Source organism: Antennarius striatus, chromosome 22, assembly GCF_040054535.1.
Source record: "Antennarius striatus isolate MH-2024 chromosome 22, ASM4005453v1, whole genome shotgun sequence".
Taxonomy (NCBI): Eukaryota; Metazoa; Chordata; class Actinopteri; order Lophiiformes; family Antennariidae; genus Antennarius; species Antennarius striatus.
In genome coordinates, this window is record NC_090797.1 from 1735741 (window position 1) to 1753684 (window position 17944).

At 46.2% G+C, this 17944-nt stretch overlaps 3 protein-coding genes across 6 annotated transcripts; all 3 read right to left on the bottom strand.

The window, feature by feature from the left end:
• Nucleotides 1-4490: 4490 nt before the first annotated feature.
• LOC137589380 (cyclin-dependent kinase inhibitor 1B-like) lies at nucleotides 4491-6563 on the bottom strand. The gene is made up of 3 exons (XM_068307104.1): nucleotides 5922-6563; nucleotides 5512-5637; nucleotides 4491-5223 (listed from the first exon to the last, which is right to left on the bottom strand). The coding sequence occupies exons 1-2, from the start codon at nucleotides 6301-6303 to the stop codon at nucleotides 5525-5527; spliced, it is 495 nt and encodes a 164-aa protein (XP_068163205.1). The 5' UTR covers nucleotides 6304-6563; the 3' UTR covers nucleotides 4491-5223; nucleotides 5512-5524.
• A 1371-nt stretch (nucleotides 6564-7934) lies between these two features.
• On the bottom strand, nucleotides 7935-9342 carry cdpf1 (cysteine rich DPF motif domain containing 1). Its single transcript, XM_068307333.1, has 3 exons — nucleotides 9174-9342; nucleotides 8879-8990; nucleotides 7935-8590 (listed from the first exon to the last, which is right to left on the bottom strand). Exons 1-3 carry the CDS (start codon nucleotides 9284-9286, stop codon nucleotides 8462-8464), a joined length of 354 nt encoding a protein of 117 aa, XP_068163434.1. The 5' UTR covers nucleotides 9287-9342; the 3' UTR covers nucleotides 7935-8461.
• A 347-nt stretch (nucleotides 9343-9689) lies between these two features.
• On the bottom strand, nucleotides 9690-17644 carry pparaa (peroxisome proliferator-activated receptor alpha a). 4 transcript variants are annotated; one of them, XM_068306358.1, is made up of 9 exons: nucleotides 17508-17625; nucleotides 16738-16911; nucleotides 14889-15125; nucleotides 13999-14153; nucleotides 11767-11905; nucleotides 11230-11426; nucleotides 10878-11147; nucleotides 10539-10782; nucleotides 9690-10434 (listed from the first exon to the last, which is right to left on the bottom strand). In XM_068306358.1, exons 3-9 carry the CDS (start codon nucleotides 15070-15072, stop codon nucleotides 10190-10192), a joined length of 1434 nt encoding a protein of 477 aa, XP_068162459.1. In that variant the 5' UTR covers nucleotides 15073-15125; nucleotides 16738-16911; nucleotides 17508-17625; the 3' UTR covers nucleotides 9690-10189. The 4 variants fall into 4 exon arrangements, with proteins under 4 accessions (XP_068162459.1, XP_068162460.1, XP_068162458.1 ...); XM_068306359.1 differs by having other exon boundaries at nucleotides 16728-16911; XM_068306357.1 differs by lacking the exon at nucleotides 16738-16911 and having other exon boundaries at nucleotides 17508-17644.
• Between the last annotated feature and the right edge of the window lie 300 nt (nucleotides 17645-17944).

The window sequence follows — 17944 nt, forward strand, 5'->3', positions numbered from 1 at the left end:
TTGAAATGTTACGCTGCCAACTACTGGCCTGGCATGCACATGACGTGCAAACATTGATTTACGTTCTCAAATAACAAGGGGTGGAGGCGGTTTTTCAAGATCCAGCAGTTGCTAAGAGTTCATGACCTACCCACAACCAGAACCCACACCGGTGTCAACTGCAGGACAAGCCGGGTTCCCTGGGGAGAGGTCAGCCCTCTCGGGTAAAGAAAGAACACGCCTAGTTCAGATTCAGAGCATCAATGAAACCGTCGTGCAAACGTGGTTCCGCATGTAGGACAAAATAATCTGGAAATCTCCAAATATTTCTTCCGGCTTTTGGTGTCCTAGTTGGAGATCGCCCAGCAACCTTTGCTCGTTCACACTTTCCCAGTCTTGGGTCTTGACATTCTGCACAGACGCTCTAATATCCCGCCCCAGCTAGCGCCTCTGGTGACAGCTACATGCTAATTAAATATTGCATTTCTTTCCAAACGAGTAATATTTTATGTTTTTATGTTAGCAAAACGACGCCAGTCAACACAGAGCCGGGTTTGACCTTCAGAGTCGGCACGAATCAGACGTCTTGTCTGCTCCACATCCACTTTGAAATATCTCGACTGTCATTAAATGGATTGTCATGAAATCTGCTGCAGACATTCATTTTCCCCTGGAGATGAATTGTTATAACTTTTGTGATCCCTTAAAGGCACGAGGCAGTTTTCTGACTCTCGTGTTTTATGAGCCACTTATCCACGGTCCGTATATTAAAGTGGATGGTGAGGGCGGGGCGCGCCGTCACACGACTCCGGCAAAGAAGAGAAAAAAACAAAGAGACAAACCTTGTAGATGTTTTGGATCTAGATGTCGAGATGCTTGCCTCGGTCACATGACTACCTTCTTAACGGTTCCGCTCCGGCCGCTAACACAGAATACGTTAGCGCTAAACTGGAACTAAGAAGGCCAGTGAACCTGTAAGGCCTCACCTTCACTCTGTTCTGGGCGGAGAAATGAATTCTGGGATACGGATCCCTGACGGTCCAGGAAAACATGTCACATAACTCTGAGTTGGGGTGGGTCTTATTCAGGTTCTCAAACATCCCCTCTAAAGGAAACTGCCCCTGATTGTGGATCCTTAAGTATTCTGGAGGGGGCAACGAGGCACAGGTGACACCAATCAGGGCGGGGCAACCAGTCACATGACATCCCAGTAGAACGCAGGTGAATGAGGGAGTAAAACATGAAACTTGACGATAGAGTCTAAGCAATCACCTTGGCAACTATGAACGTGTTAGCATGCTAACATTAGCATTTACTTTATGCTCCATCATAAACAGCCTTGATTCATGTTCAGATATGACACTAAAAACATGCCGAGGTAGTATCACCTTACAGCCTTCATGTAAGGAGCTGACCTTTGACATCTGCCCCCCCCCAACCCCTCACCCTATCCCTCCTGAAGGGTCGCGACCCGATCTCACCCCGTCACGGCGCCGACCTAAAGCGTACTTTGGAAGGGCTCCATTTAACCTCGGCGTGACCTCTGAGCGCCGACACTTTCCTGCAGCCACGCGTCTGTCCTCGAGTCACATGACTCACCGAGGTCAGAGGTCAAATGTTCAGAAATCAGCCGGGATGTTGACTTTCTGAAGTTTGACGGATTCCCAGTCGCTTCTCACCAGTAAGAAATAAACTCGGGGGGCAGTAACTTTCAAACTGGGTGTATGAAATGTTAACATGCACAAAAATAAAACTTCCCGTTCACGTTTATTTAACCAAAAACGGACAAGAACTGAAATTAAAAGCAGTTTCGACACCTGATGCATCTTTTTGACCCCCCAGTTAAAGTGGAACCACCCCCCCCAGCCAGCCAAACGTGTAAAACCTTCATATTGGCAGTTCATTCTGTTTACATCCTGCGCCGGACCAGATTTGGCCGCGTCGACGTGATGCACGGCCAGAAATGTCTTTTTCCTCCCTTTGCCTCCTTTCCTCCTTCACCTCTTTCCTCCTTTTCTTCCTCTCTTTCTCTCCCAACTATCTCCACCTGATCGCTGCCAAGACCACATGAGCGTGAGGCAGAGCGGAGCGGAAAAATAACGCAAACCTTGCCCTCGTAAAATTAAAAATAAATAAATAAATAAAATTAAATGAAGTTAAAAAAAATATATTAATAACAACACGAAACAGATGGGGGAAGTTGTATTTCCAGAATTAAACAGGGCAGTTATAAAAAAAAAATTACTCTTTCCCCTCTGGTGGACTCTTCGCCAAGTTATGAGCTCAGACCCCGTCGGGCCTCTGCTGAACATCTATTCATAGCGTCAGACGTTTACGAGCCGTTACTCCTCTCGTTATCTGCAGCAACTATTACAGACCTGCACACGAGTTTAACGCTGGGAATACGGAACCCAACTCCACGTTCTCCTTGGAACCTACAGGAACAAACGTGACGGTGAGTCCATCTGCTGCTGGAAACCTCCTGAGATTCCCAAACCAACGCCAGCGATCCGGCTCGGAAATCGTGGAATTCCTCGCTCAAGAGGTGTGAGCAGGACTCACAACTGGGCGAAAAAACGTGCTTTTCTTGACATCATAACCGCAGCTTCAAATCTGAGGCAGTTTTTTTTTTTATATGCACGATTAAAAACGACGTTAAAATTGTTAAAGTTTGATTTTTGGCATATCGGGTGTCATAAAAACCCATCATGTATGTTTTTTTTTAATAATCAAACAAACACACAAACATTCCATTTCTAAGATGCAACGCGCCGGCGCCGCTATAAACGGTAAAGAAGAGTGAAAAACGATTTGATTTTAAAAGAAGACGAAGAAAAAAAGTCCAAGTTTGGACAAACAGGATTTAAAACTTCCTCAAAATGGGAGGAATTCGACAAAATGATGTCATAGCATAAGAAAAAAAACAGCGTCAGTCTTCTTTAAATGTTTACAAAAGGCCGTGAGCTCACTAGTAAATAGAGCCAGAGACAGTCAGTGATCCTGGGGGGGTCAGCTCCAACCCCCCCTCCCTGGGTTTGACTCCTACACGCTGGTATCAACAGGAAGGAGGCAGCCCATGAAACTAATTGGGTGGTGTGTGTTTTATGAAAAGAACAGCCTGTGCTCACCGCTGGTCCCGCCCCTCCCGCGCTCTGATTGGCTGCTTGATAAGTGGTCTGCTTTTCCGCTCTGGGCTGTGATTGGAGGAGGCGTCGGCCAATCAAAACAAACCTCTTTTTTTTTTTTCCCTTCTTTCTGCTCCGGGACCTTCCCTTGTTTTCAGAGCCGGTTCGGCTCCGAGGAGCCCGGGAGAAAATGGACTCCTGTGTTCCGATCGGTTACACACACACACACACACACACACACACACACACACACACACACACACACACACGCACGCACGCACGCACGCACGCACACACACACACACACACACGCTGAAGGTTCTATGAAGCTGATGCATTAAATACAATCAATCATCAAAATCATCAACAGCTTGATAATCATTCTTTACTTCTATCTCCATCATGTCTTTATTTTTATTTTTTATTTTTTTATCATGGAGTCCAGTGGCTCACTTTTTCACACTCAAGTGTTTTTTAAAGGCAGTGTGTCCTGAAATTTAAAGAGTGAACACACTCGTTATTCACACCACCTTTGCTTTTTAAAAAAAAATAAGAATTCAAATTACACAGAGAGGAAAAAATAAAAACCACACACTGCATAAAATCCATTATTAGGCTCAGTTTTGCATCAGTTTATTTACTTTAAAAACAATAATGAAAATATATATTTACAAAAAAAAAAGATTTTTTTGCTCCAGGAAGCCATACATACACCCACAACAACAACAACAACAACAACAACAACAACAAAAAAACTCCACATAAATAAGTTAGTATAATTTTTTCAGTGTTTTTTTTTTCAAAATAAAAGAAGAAAATAAAAGCACACAGGTACACTTCAAGGGGTTACACCGAGGAGGCAGTGTCACTTTGTTTATCTGCCCCTACAAAAAAAAAAGAAGAGAATAGTGCAATTACATGTTCCACATGAATTCCACACCACAAATCTTTGATTCACATGTTTGCATAAGTAACCCAGTGACTTTAACGCGCTGTGACGCATTATAACCTGGGCTACGTCGCTCCTGACCGCGGGTGGGAAACCTGACCTCAAGGTCGCTCCAATATAACAACTCACCTAATTTTAAAACATAACAGCTAATTCTTAGGATTATTAGCAAATACTGTTAGAATTTGGTCGGATATTGCTCAGCAGTTTAGCCGCCCCCCACCCCCACCCACCAGGCACCCGCCTCCCCCAATCCCCAGAATAAAAGGCACAAACTTTGGCAAAATAAAGACAATTTCTTTTTAAATAATGAATAAAAACGGGAAACTAAGGAGACAAAATTTGCCTGTAAACTTTATCCGTCATGGCTGTTCCCAGTTCAATGGACCCCACCCCCACCCCCACCCATCCCCATTTCCCACCCCCACCCACCCACACCCACAGCTTACAGTGTGACCATCTGAGCCTTCAAAAACAAAAACAGAAATAAAATAAAAAATACACTGGGACAAATAAAGCCACAGAAGAAGAAAAGACATTTCGTTTTTCCACATGACCCTGACTTTGTTTTGTTGTTGTTGTTATTATTTTTTTTTAAATCTGCATTTTTAACTTACATCAATTTTACCTGAATAATGATAAAAATATGACCACATAATAAAAAACAAAACAAAAAATAATATTTCTCTGTTGGAAATTGCACTGCAACTTCCCGAGTCAAATTCACACACACACACACACACACACACACACACACACACACACACACACACACACACACACACACACACACACACACACACACACACACACACACATATACATTTAACAAAAAATAAAGAAGAAAAAAAAAGGTATGAAAAGCATAAAATGCTTTTTTTTTATGTGCTACATTTGAAACATAGGTAGTAGATTTATTTTTTATTTTTTTTAAAAAAATGAGCAAAACTCCTTTTGCACACTGCTACATCTTCTGCTGCTTCTGAGGCAATTGAATTGAAATGAGTGCCAAAAAACTTTTGATAGTGTACATATTCAGTGCTTTGCGCGTCCTCTTCCTCCTCCTCTTCTTCTTCACGGAAAAGGCGCTTTTATACGCCCCCCCTCCCCACTCATCTGTCAGGTGATGAGAGAGGCTACAGTATTCCACCAGCGACAGGTCTCCACGCTCTGTGGGGATAGAAAGAGGAAACGGATTGTTTGAATGGTTCCAGTTTTTAAAAAAAAGAAAAGAAACCCCCAAACGTGCTGGATTTCATCCCGCGGATAAACTGGTTTTAAAGGGTGATGACGTCACCTTATAAAGGTGTTTACAGGTGCTGATGGTAAAATACGCGCACAGTCCCTGGGATTCATTATAAAACCTGGTTATTAACGTTTTTACGCGCGTAATAATGATTCTTAGGGGCCCCATTTGTTGTGGTGGTGGTGGTGGGGGGGGGGACGCGGGGCCCTCACCTGGTGCCGTGCTTCACGGGACCTGCACGCCGTCCTCTCTCTCTGTCACCGCTTCACCCGACTCGTCTTCATCATCGTCTTCATCGGTATGCGACCTTTTACTGTGCGTCTCCGTGGCGCAGGGACCTGGGGGGCAAAAACAACCCAATAATAATAATAATAATAATAATAATAATAATAATAATAATAATAATAATTAAAAAAAAGAAGTTGTCGGTGTCGTGACGCAGAGCTGCGTCCTGCGGCACCTGCCCGCCATCCACACCGGGCTGTGGAAACGTTTCCACGCCGAGAGGGAGATCCGAGTTAAAGCTCCAAACTATCACGATTTGATTTATTCTCTCCGGCGCTCTTCTGCAGAGACCCGCAGGACAAGAAGCGTGGATAAAACGGGAGGGTTGTTGGATCACCTGGAGCTCCGGAGCGCCTCTTCCTGGAGCCCTCTCTGTCGCCGCTCGCCTCCCCGGGCGCCTCCGCGTCTCTCCGGGGCCGCTGGCTCCCGTGAGGCGGTCTGCGGTAGAACTCCGGTGCGTCCCCGGCCTCTTCCCACTCGTATCTGCGCGGCGGGGGGAGCGGCCGGTCGGTAACCGGATCGAAATTGTACTCCTCTCTGAAATCCCGCACACCTTCCTGAATGGCAGAATCCAAATACCTCCGGATGTCCTCTCGGTCAGGTGAGCCGAAAAGGTTTCTGCGGACCGAGGGTCTGGCGGCGTCCGGCTGGCGCGCATCCACCCTCTCCAATGTCGGGCTCGCATTAGAAAGGCGAACATCTGACATTTTGTTGCACATATGAGAAGAGAAGAAAAAAAAAGACACACAAAAACGTCGATCAAACTTCTATTTCCAAGGAGTATTCCGTTCAAACGCAAAGTCGCGGGAGCGATGCGCGCATAGTCCAGCGCGTATCATCCGAAACGCGTACGCACGGAATGGAATAAAAGCGTCTCCAAAAGGCGCAAAGGGGGGGTTTAAAAGAAAAGCCACTCCTGTCAAGTCCGTAGTAAGGGCAGATAAAAACAACAAGTCATAACAGCCAATATGGCGTTAGAGGGAGCTATGAGTGAAGAAGAAAAGTTGACATCAAGGACTATTTAAACAGAGAAGGCGATTCATTGGTCTGCGCGCTGGGACCGCCCACCGAGCGCTCTTAAAGTCAGAACGGAGGAAACGGCACAGAAATGAATCGGATTAGCGCCACACGTGAATGTGACCTAATTGATCCGATTGATAAATTTAAATAAATAAATAAATGAACGGATAAAGAGGGAATGGGCACGCGTGCGCGATCCTACAACTAAAACAGGAGCGCGCTTTTTTTTTGGTGTGTGTGTGTCTCCATTTATCAACCAGACTGGAATGGAGGGGGGGGGGGCTTTTAACCTGACACCCCCCCCCCCCCCATGAGGATTACAGATATCATTTGATCTCATTAACTGTCATTTGTATGCTGCGTTCGCGCGGTGGCGCAGATGATGAAGGCCGATAAACGAAAGGAGACAGATTTATCTCCCCTGAGGAAGAGGAGGAGGAGGAAGAGGGTTATTAACCGAAGCCTCGCTCCAGGCTGGTAAATAGTATCACAGGAATCAATCATCGAGCGATCGCATGCCTCCAGACATCAAACCCCCCCCGTTAGCTTCACATAAACGCGTTAAACGCGCTTGATTCAATCAGTGCGCCTCGGTTCTGTCTTAACTTCTAGGTTATCACAGGACAATGAGATTTAAAAGAATAAAAAATAAGAAAAAAAATGAAGAATGAGCACATTTCTGCCTCCTGGATTAGGATGAATTAGGATGACATCATCTGCATAGAGAAATCCGTCACCGTTGGCACGGCGCCTATCTATGTGAGACTTTGCACCGGTGGCACATCGGGTGCAAAGACCTTGAAATTCATCATCGTAAGAGTTTAAGACTCGAATAATCGATCAGTTTTGACGCGTCTCAGAGGTGCGCGCACGACGTGCGTCGCGGGTGCGCGCCTGGCGCACCAATGTCCCAGCTTCACCTCTGCAGCCGGTCTGCAGCCTTCTTGCATTCCTTCGCAGCATTCACCAGTAATATATATATATATACATGAAAGGAAAAAAATCAGTGCCTATAAAGGCGGGCTGTTTCCATTAACCCCTTGAGGACAAGCCGAACGCCCCGTGACGCGCATAATCCGTTAGATCGGTGTTGTCTTTCCCAGAACGGGCCGGGAGGCTTTGCACCTCGGTCACCGATTAGATGTGTAATCGATTAGCAGTGATCGACAACATTCGGTCTGGGACGCATGTGCTGATCGGCCTATCGGTGACAAAGCAACGATCACGCATTGTCTAGTCACGCATTACTTGTGATAAAACAACAGAGACTGAGGACATCGATTTAAAGCTCGTTTTGCACGTGATGTAGGCAAAAAGAAAGCAGGTGTCAGAATGTTTATAATATTTATCATGTGTAACAGCAGCAAAAATATAAATTCATGAAAAATAATAAAATATATTGTTCTAAAATTGTGCATTCAGACATGGTGCAACAGAAAAGTCATTTTAAACAGTTTCTGAGGAGTCCAGAATATTTGGTGCTCTAGTTGTGTTTTTTAAACTGAACATTTGGAGCAGCTTCAGGAGATGTTTCATCAGAACCAACCAGCTGGAATGATTCTGAACCTGCAGCCACATAAATCCCCAGAGGGAAGCATCATGTAACCCCCCCCCCTGTAAAGAAATAAACAAGTAACACCACAGACCAGATAAACACCACATTTCCAATTTCCTAATTTCCTCACCGTAGTAATAATAATAGTAACTGAAGCTTGTTGTGAATGACAGAAACCCAGGCCGTCTGGCTTCCTGGTGGGATGTTTCTGGACCCGTCCCGTGCCGGGTGTGTAAACCAGAGCTGGACATGTGTGAACATTCAGACTTGTCTCCTCTGTGGACCTCTGATCCGCCGTCACGTCACGACACGGCTGGCGTGGAGCTCTGCTTCTTCTTGGCCAGCTCGGCCCGGATCTGATGGGGGAACTGGTCCAGATGTTTGTGCACACACTGCAGGCAGAACCTCTTGGTGTAGAAAAGACTGCAGTCCTGACAGAAGACACAAAACAACCAGAGTTTATAATGTTTGCAAATGCGATTCAGCACTGGATGAGTCCTGGTGTTTGGCTGCATGTGTGTTTTGGTGCATTGGTCACCATGTGTCTGGTTTACAAATGCAATATCAACCAATGACTGAGTCATTAAATTCATTTATCTGTCCTAAAACATTGCATTTAAACGCTTTCAGTTGCATTCTGGAGGACAAAAGTGATAATTTCTGCAGACGATGTTATCTGAATAGTTTAATAAACGGAACAAAGTCCCCGGATGTCTCACCGGTCCCACGCAGACTCGTTTGCCGCACAGACTGCAGGTGGAGCCCAGGACCAGAAACTTCTCCTTGTTCGGACTGAACGGGTCGCGACTTACAAAACACTCCTCCAACAACCTGATGGGCGACAGAGAGCCCGAATTAGAACACAGTTCATTCACGACATTCAGAAACACAGGCCGTCATGTTTTAAAGCCGGAAACGCAACGTAGATGCGTTAGCATAGCCGCTAATAGCGTTGGCGCTAGCCTAGCTAACGCCACAGCGCTAAAAGGAGCGTTTTGCTTCGTGTTCACTCACACAATGGCTCTGGTGTTCGGTGGTTTTTGGCCAAAATAAGTATAAGGGCTACTTAAATCACATAACTGGCACGTAAATATATTTTCAGGCGTTTCACTTGAAGTATAATCCATCGTTCCGTGGCTAAATTTCGAACTGTTACCGTAAAGACAAGACCCGCCTTACTCTGTCTCTGATTGGCTAGTTTGGTGTCTTGATTGGTTTTGGTTGGTTAGATTTAGGGCGGGTCTTACGTTTTTCAGGAGTATGATTGGTAGTTGGGCAATAGAGGGAGGGCAGCAGGATAAATTACTTCCTTGTTTTGTTGTGACGTAATCTACCGTTTTATGAAGTCGTAGCGCCACCTAACGGACGGAGGGAGCAGAACCGGACAATGAAACACGTTTTTAGTTTATATTTTTATATCTTTTTTTAATTTAATGACACTTTAATAGTCAAAAATACATGCAGTTAATACTTAATTAACATGATTTTATCAAATAAAGAGATAATACTAACTCAATTAGACAAATAAAACCAAGTTAAAATATTTTATTTCAGTTTAGACTGGCACTTTAGAGGAATAAAACATGAGATGAAAATATATTTAAAGATTGTCACATCATGGCAATTTGTACTGGCTCACAAATGAGAAAATCACACTTCACACACACACACATCCCTTTCACCATATTCATGATTAACGTGTTTTGCAGCATCCAGGGCCAAATCCGTTCCACTCGGGTGCTAAAAGTTCACACGCATTCAAACAGAAATTGTTACACACCAATGGTGAGAGATTAAAAAGCTTGTTCCCCCACTGAAGATCAGAACGTCTGTTCCCTGCTGCGTCCCCCTTTCATGGGAACAGTCACGCCACCTTCAAGAGCTGCCTTAGCTGGTTTTCATTTGCGTTTTGCTCCCAGAATAAGAGTCACATGGTCTCCGAGCAGCGTGGATCCACAGGAGCTGCACCTTCAGCTGCTTCTGATCCAGCGATCTGCACGACACTGTCAGTAACGGTTATCTGCAGGCTCTCAGTACATGTCTCTGTAGATCTCCTGCAGGAGAGGATGCAGCGACGTTTCCTCCGTCGTCTTGATTTCCTGCACCAGCTGAGCGTGCTCGGTCACCAGCTCCCTGAGGTCGGCCAGTTTCTGCAGGAGTCTGGGGAACAGGAAGTTGTCGTCAGGATGGTTGGCCAGCAGGTGGAGCCGTAACACTTGAACCACGTTCTCCTGCAGACGTTCCACCAGCGGCGCGTCCACCAGGCCAGGGCGATCTAAAAATTAAGGGTTGAAACAGATGGAGAAAGAAAAACGGAGGATTTAGTTACTCCAGCCCCTTAAAATCCAGCAGAGTCGTCGTCCACGAGGCGCTCTTTACCCCCACAGCATATGATTGCTGCCACAAACAGCGCCAGGTCGCTGTCATCCAGCTCCAGAGAGTTGAAGCGCGTGGCGAACTGGAATTTGGGCTCCATCATGTCGCTGAACGGCCGCCGGAGGCTCTTGAGGAACTCCCGGGTGATGAAGCCTTCGCCGCCGGCCACGAGGAGGCCGTCTTTGTTCATGCAGGAAGCCAGGAGTGTGAACATGGCTTCGTAAACGCCGTACTTTAACAGAGTCACCTAAACGGGCGAGTTAGAAGGTCACAGCTGGGTTTGTGTGTCTCAGTTTGATCGATAACTTCCTGGTCTTGACTCTCCAGTTTCCTTGAACCCACCTGATCGTTCAGATCCAGGTTCTGGAACCCGGGCACCGCCTTGGCGAACTCCGTCAGCTGCGTGACCGTCTCCACTGAGGTGCTCTGGCAGCAGTGGAACAGCCTGGCTTCAGCCTCCCTCTGCTGGAGATCCCCACCACCTGCCGCCGGAACCACCCCCCCGGTCCGAGGGCCGCCCTCCGGATCCGGGTAGCCGCCGTTTAGCATGTGGGCGGCTAGCGTCCGCTCAGCCAGCTGGAACGTCTCCATGTTGTGGATCACAAAGGGCTGCTGGGAAAAGAAGAGGTGAGGATGTCGGCGGGTGAGGATGAGCAGTCAGGAGCGCTTCGGTTCCGGCGTATCGTTCCCGTACCGGCGTGTTGGACTTCCCGGTGAGGATGAGTCGAGCTTTCGCTTTGTTCATGTTGAAGTTCCTCATGTAGGCCTCGTGGATCTGCTGCACCAGGACCTTGTGGTCGTCCAGCATCAGGTTCTCCACCTCCTTCTCCATCCTGCTTTCAGCCTTCAGCTTCAGCTTCTCCGCCTGAGGTATCCGACCGAAGCGGATGGCTAGAACAGAGACGTCCATCACTTATTCCAACATCAGTGAGACCGGATCTCGCTCTCGTTGGTGGAGTAAAGATGTAAATCGTGTGTTTTCGTGACTTGTGTGTTTCTTTTCATTCTTTATCACTGTTTACATAACTTATATGTAATTAATTACACACAGGTAAAGTCTGCATGTCTATTGGTTGGTAAAAATACGATGTTTTGTCATAATTTAGGGGATTTGGAGCTTTTTCACAAGACTGGAATGAATCAAAATGTTATTTTAAATGGGGGAAAAGTTGTTTGACTTAGGAGCTCAGCCATGGAATGGATTAAACTCGTATGTTGAGGTTCTGCTCACCGTTGTGAGACATGCCCACAGAGAGACACTTCTGGAATCGGCAGTACTGGCACTTGTTACGGTTCTTCTTCTGGATTTTGCAGTCACGTTCACACTTATCGTACTCCAGGTTCAGCCTGATGGTTCTCCTGAAGAAACCCTGGTGGGAACAGAGCAGTGCAAACATTAGCTCGTCCACAAAACACCAACAGAACACTTCAGCCGTCCCTTCAGACGTCCTGCGCAGCGCTCTGATTCTTTCCCTCTGGGACTAAAAATGACTGATCCTCACCACAGCTCCTTTAGATGATAAATTTAAAACCCTCTGGAGGTATTTCGGGACATGTTTTACTAGAAGGACACGCAGGGTTTGACCCAGAAGCTGCTGGAGGAGTTTCAAGTCTCATCTCGCCCTGGAATACCAACGGATCCCTCTGGGAAAAGGGGGGTACAAGGAATACTGAACCTTCTCTTGCCACAGCCCAACCCAGGTTGGTTTGAAATCAAAGGTATTTATAATATCATTTAGGAAGCAGGATGATTTTAGTAAGACTGGAACTTTTATTTTGAAATAAAGCTTAAAATGTTGTTTTAAGCTTTTTTTTTTCTTTTTTTTGGAGGCAGAATAGCTGATCTTTCTGCCTTTCCGTCCCCGGAGCCTCAGGTGGATCCGGACAAGATCTGACTCTGATTACCGTCCCAAGAGCAGCCAATTAGGCTTCAGCTGCCAGTGAGATGGTTTTAGTTACCGAGTTTTAAATAACTTTATTTAATCTGCTAATTCCTTTACAAATTCTGCACAGCAAAAAGTAAAACAGTTGATGTCAGGATAAAAAACTGTATTAACAGTTATTTCATATTCTCTAGACAACAGGAAGGGGTTAACATAAGAAATAATCTTCATCTGATTTGCATGTATGCGACAGAAGTATGTAGACCCCCCCCCCCAGGTGAGTTGGGGCAGGTTTATTCAGAGGATCAAAAGGCAAAGGAGCAGCTTTCAGTTTCCTACATCTGTTCACACTGTTTGCTCTGGTTTCCTGATACGATAACGACTTTAAGTTTGTTTTCCTTCATGTTAATGTGTTTTAGAGCGCCTTTAATTGCCTTGTGTGTGAACAGTGTAGTGTACATTAGATAGGCTCCGCCTTGCCTGATCCTGATTGGACGTCACTTTGGGATGCGGAGCCGTCAACCAACACATGCACACATGCTCGATGAAACCACGGTGGGGTCGTTTTCTCGTCCCTCCGGGTTCAGACGAGGTCTTTGCACATCAGGTGGGTACATTCATAGTGGGTTATAATGCATCATAATGCTTCATAGCTACACTGCCAACAGTAACAAAACAGTAGAGGTGTGACTTTGAGTCAGATGGAACTTCAGTTCCATCCACCGTCCTGCTCCAAACGCTCCAAACATGTCATGCTGCCGCCTCCAATAGCGTCACAGCATTCCAGCCACATTCTCATGATCAAGACCCCCCCCACCGGCTCCTAAAGCGAGGTGTTGAAAGGGACATGCCGACCCCCATCCAGCAGGGAGACTGCTATATATCGCGAGCCAAACTTTCTATGACGTGACGGAGAGTCTAGGAACAGAGTCTCATCGCGTCCCCGGGTTAGCATCGCCGCGGTCCGGCGTGATCTGCGTTCTTTGTGTCGGTTGTGACGTGTGCTGCGAGAGAACATCAATGGGAACATTAACGTGGGCAATGTCACAAGTTTGAAGTCATGCAAATCACAAAGGCCGTGATTAGCTGCGAGCACCTGCAGCTTAGCGAGGAATGAGTCTCCACAAGCTCCCGTGACTTGGCAAACAATGCGGATCTTAACCCTTGATGACCCTGAGCCTCTGGTCTGGGCTGGGAAACATTTCCAAAAACGCCTTCTGGGTAAAAACCTCTGTTTTAAATGAAGTCAGGCTAAAAGTATCCTGACCAGACCTTTGACACACTAACTTCCTCTTATCGCTGAATCTCAGATTGACTCTGTGAGCCCAGCGCTGCTGGCTGGTATCAATGTCACAGTCGGGCTGCGAGCCAATCGGGGCAGAGGTGACGACTCGACCAAGGCCACCCCCGTCCCGTCACCTCACGTGACCCCGACCTGGCGCACAAACTTTCAATCGGCCTCCAGGTCGATGCCTCTCTGGGGTGTTTGGGTTAGCGGAGCAGCGTTGGCGTCAGTCTGAACGGGACTGGAACTGATTCCTGCCTGGTTCCGGTCGTACACTTCCTGGTTTCAGCCTCACCTTGCAGCCCTCGCAGGCATGGACCCCGTAGTGGAAGCCGGAAGCTTTATCCGAGCAAACGCGGCACTCCAGGCTGAGGGCGACGGCGCCGTCTTCTGGGGCCGGCGGCGCTACGCCGACGTCAGTCGATGGACTATCGGCCGGGGTCAGCGCGTCTGCAGACAGGGAGGCAAACAAGGAATGATTTGCCTGCCCTTTGAACGAGTTCACATCAATGCGTCCATTTTATTGGAGGAAAACAGTGATGACTCATGACTTTAGCTAGCGTAGCTAAATGCAGTATAGGGTTAGCTTCACATTTAAAGCCCACAAATTGTTCATTCTTTTCAACTAATTCCCAGCAGACTTTCGCAAAAAAGACAAACAAAGCGTAGAACAAATTAGAACTAATTTAAGCCAATAAAAACTGTTGAGGCACAGAAACGGGTCATTAAGAAGAAATTTACAACAAATGAGTCAAAGAAAGAGAATCAAACACAAATATTCAACCCTCAGGGTCGTGTTAAAGTGAGTGAAAACATAAATCTTGGATCCGCGTCTTTATCTGGATCTTCTCCAAAAATTAATGGTTGTACTTTTGGCGTGCGCCCCAGTCTTCGTCAGAGTTCAAAGACATCCTGTCAAGACCATGGGAAACATTAGCGATGCCTCCAATAAGAACACTTGCACTTCCTGTCACCAATAAAGTGCAGAGCAAACAAAACGTTTAGAAAACCTGAGCGTACTTGAAGCATACTTCAACTTCAGGGGTCGTTAGTCTAAATGCTGCTTAGGCATTTGGACTAAACCTGGTCCAGAAACATCTCAGAAATGTCTGGTTGTTCATCCGTGATGGACCCCTACCTCCGGGACAATCCCTTCCCCCAAATAGACAACCCTATGGGACTCACCCTGTCCAATGGAACTCTCGGATCCAGACCCAGTGCTCTGGTACTCGGGGAAGTCGAATCCCATTGAGTCATCTCCGATCGACTGGGACAGGTTGTGAAGGTCCTCCATCAGGTCTCCGCAGAGCGGACTGTCCAACAGGGACTTCCCCAGGGGGGAAGGCGGGGTTGAGAGGTCTCCGGCCATGGTGGGAGGACGGAACCACAAGAGGGCGGAGGAAGGGTGCCTCAAACGGCCGACTGCAACGAGAGCAAAGACGTGACTGGAGCGTAAACGCCTCTATCTGCTGCGCGTTTAATGAGTGAACCAACAGCCTGTTGTTTTAACCACATCATTCACAGATCACATCCCAACCAAAGTACACACATTGATTTATTGATTATCCACCTGACCCTCAGTGAACCCACACAATCCACCGGTGCTTACACTGAGTGAGTGGATTTCAAGTCTTAAAGACTCACTCTGAGAGGAAACAGCCTTAAAGTACAATTGGAAACTCCACAACCCAACGCCATTGTGTTTTATGTCCACTGACAACAACTACAGTTAATCAACGCCATCGGGAAGATTTTAAAGCTCAATCAAACCCAAACCTGACAAAGAAAAATGCTCCTGCTTAAAGTTCCGTCAGGAACTTCCAGGATGTTCCTGGACGATCTCCAAAAGATTGACCAGCAGCTCAAGAATGATCAAGATCAGACCAAGAAGGTTTGGGAAGATTTTCTGTGGAGTCATGAAGCCAACCTGGACCCTTCTGTGGCGTCTGGATCTGCGTTTTGTCTGGAGGAGGAAGAATGAAGCCAAAGCCGTTGAAGGTCAGATGGATTCCATCAAAGATCAAGAATCCTAGAAGGAAGAAGTTTGGCCGGCGTTCCCAAAGGTTCCAGAAGACATCCTGGATGGTTCTCGAGTCATCTGACTGGAATCCATAGAAAACCTCTGCAGGTGAAGCAGGAATATTCCAGAACTGGAGGCTTTTAATCCATGAGGAATGAGTAAAGATTCCTCAAGATTGTGTCTGAATACGCATCAAGTTTGACGCTAAAGGTTCTCTGAAGACTAGAGATATTACGGCATTAGCAAACGGACACTTTTTGAGCTCTTCCTCTCTGATTTGTTCCACGTTTATTAGAACATAATCACTTCCATATCTCTGATCTGGCACAGAGGTTACCTCTTTCCGTTGACACAGCTGCGAGCCGAGCGAGGAAGAAACCTTGGCGAACGCGAGATTGTGCAACGGCAACTTTCCCTGTCCAAGACTGAACCAATGGCTGAACATGACAGGAAGGTAAAACACTCTTTATCTGTCCGGGTGGAGGAGGTTGACTCTCCGATCAGAGAGGACCCGATTGATCGGAGCGTGTTTGTTCTTGTCTTCGTTTTCGGAGAACGGGTCCTGACAGAACGCCAAAGAAGGAATCCAAAGAAAGATCCCGGCTTGTTCCAGATAGACTTGTCAGCCTGGCGTTAAACAGCTTTTCCCAAACTGACTGAGGGAGCCGTGACCTCTGATGGTGATGATGATGATGATGCCCCTTGGCAGCTGTCAATATGATGGATTAGGCAAATATGTTTTTCTGCATTGCAATAAAAACCATTTGAACTTCAAGGACATGACTTCGGCAAAAACGATCGTTTAGTTTTCCTGTTCTTTGCCTTGCTTGACATCTTGGATTCTCTTCTTTAAAAGATTCATTTCTGCACAGTTGCGAATTTTTGAAGCAGAGATGTCAAATATTTAACAGCTACAGCTTCTTCAACGTCAGAATTTGACGATTTCCTTACAATCGAAGGGGTATTTATCAGTTTGGGGACAAAACTGGACATTTGAGGGTAACCTTGATTGACCTTTTCACCGCTATCCCTGACAAACAGCCTCTGGGCTGGGTTGAAGTGAGTTTATTTCCCCTTTCATAGATGACAGCGGCCCGGCCCACGATTTCCCATCAGGTCTTGGAGACATTGTCTTTAAATCTCAGAGGAACCGTAATCCCAGAGAGCGGTCTGCTATCTTTAGGCCGGCTGGGGGGGGAGAGGAGAGGAAACAGGATTGAGCTACACTCAGCAAAGCACGTTAACAGACGACAGCGAGGATGCAACCACAAAAATCAGCAGCTCTGCAGCCATGATTAAAATCTGGTGCACACATTTGTATTTGTTTCATCTTCAAACTTTAATTCTGACTAAATTTTATGGAAATCCCCCCCCCCACCCCCAAATTGTGACATTTCAAATGAGAAATTTCCCCCTTTTTTTCCAGGATTTGACCACCATAATAAAAACCTTCCGTTTATGCACCGGAAATCCCCCAAAACAGCTTCTACAGAAGTTCAGCCTTTACGTCACTTTTACGTCACTTTTCCCCCACATGCTGAGAGGAAATGGAACTTTAATGGAGGCCTAAAAGCTATTTATATAAAATTATAAATAATAATAAATTAATAAAATTAATTTATTCTTGAAATCAGGTGGGAAATACACCTGTGAAGACTTTCACTCACTCACGCGCCCTCCTAGATTTAACTTCTACGTCATAAAAAGTTGATTAAAACAAGAGCGTGAGGTTTAAACTCGTAGTTACGTCACGGGAAAAAGTCGGTGAAAGTGTCGTGGGTTACCTCACAAGCCGTGAACATCTCTTCCGTTCCGGTCCGGTCCCAGGACGCTACGGGCGGGTCGCCTTCTCTTCTGCCGTAGTTGTCAAAACTCCCTTCGTCCCCCGACCAGGAAGTCACGTAGCGGCGTAGTGACGTATAAATCACCGCGACACACCTATGGTTTCCACCAATGGGCGTGCGAGAATCCGAAAGAGGGCCCGCCCCTTCAGGACAATCAGTGGCTGATTTCCATGTGAACCAGGCGGAAGTAAAATTTTCCGAGCCCTCATTGGATATTTAAGGATAACCGGAAATACCTAAAATTAATCAGCTGTTTTCAATAAGTAAATCACAAAATAAGAGTTTAAGAAGGTCAATAAAATATAAAATTTAAATGTTTTTGAAGAAGTGACGGAAAATACTACATTTTAAGACATTAATTGCCCTGAAGATAAATA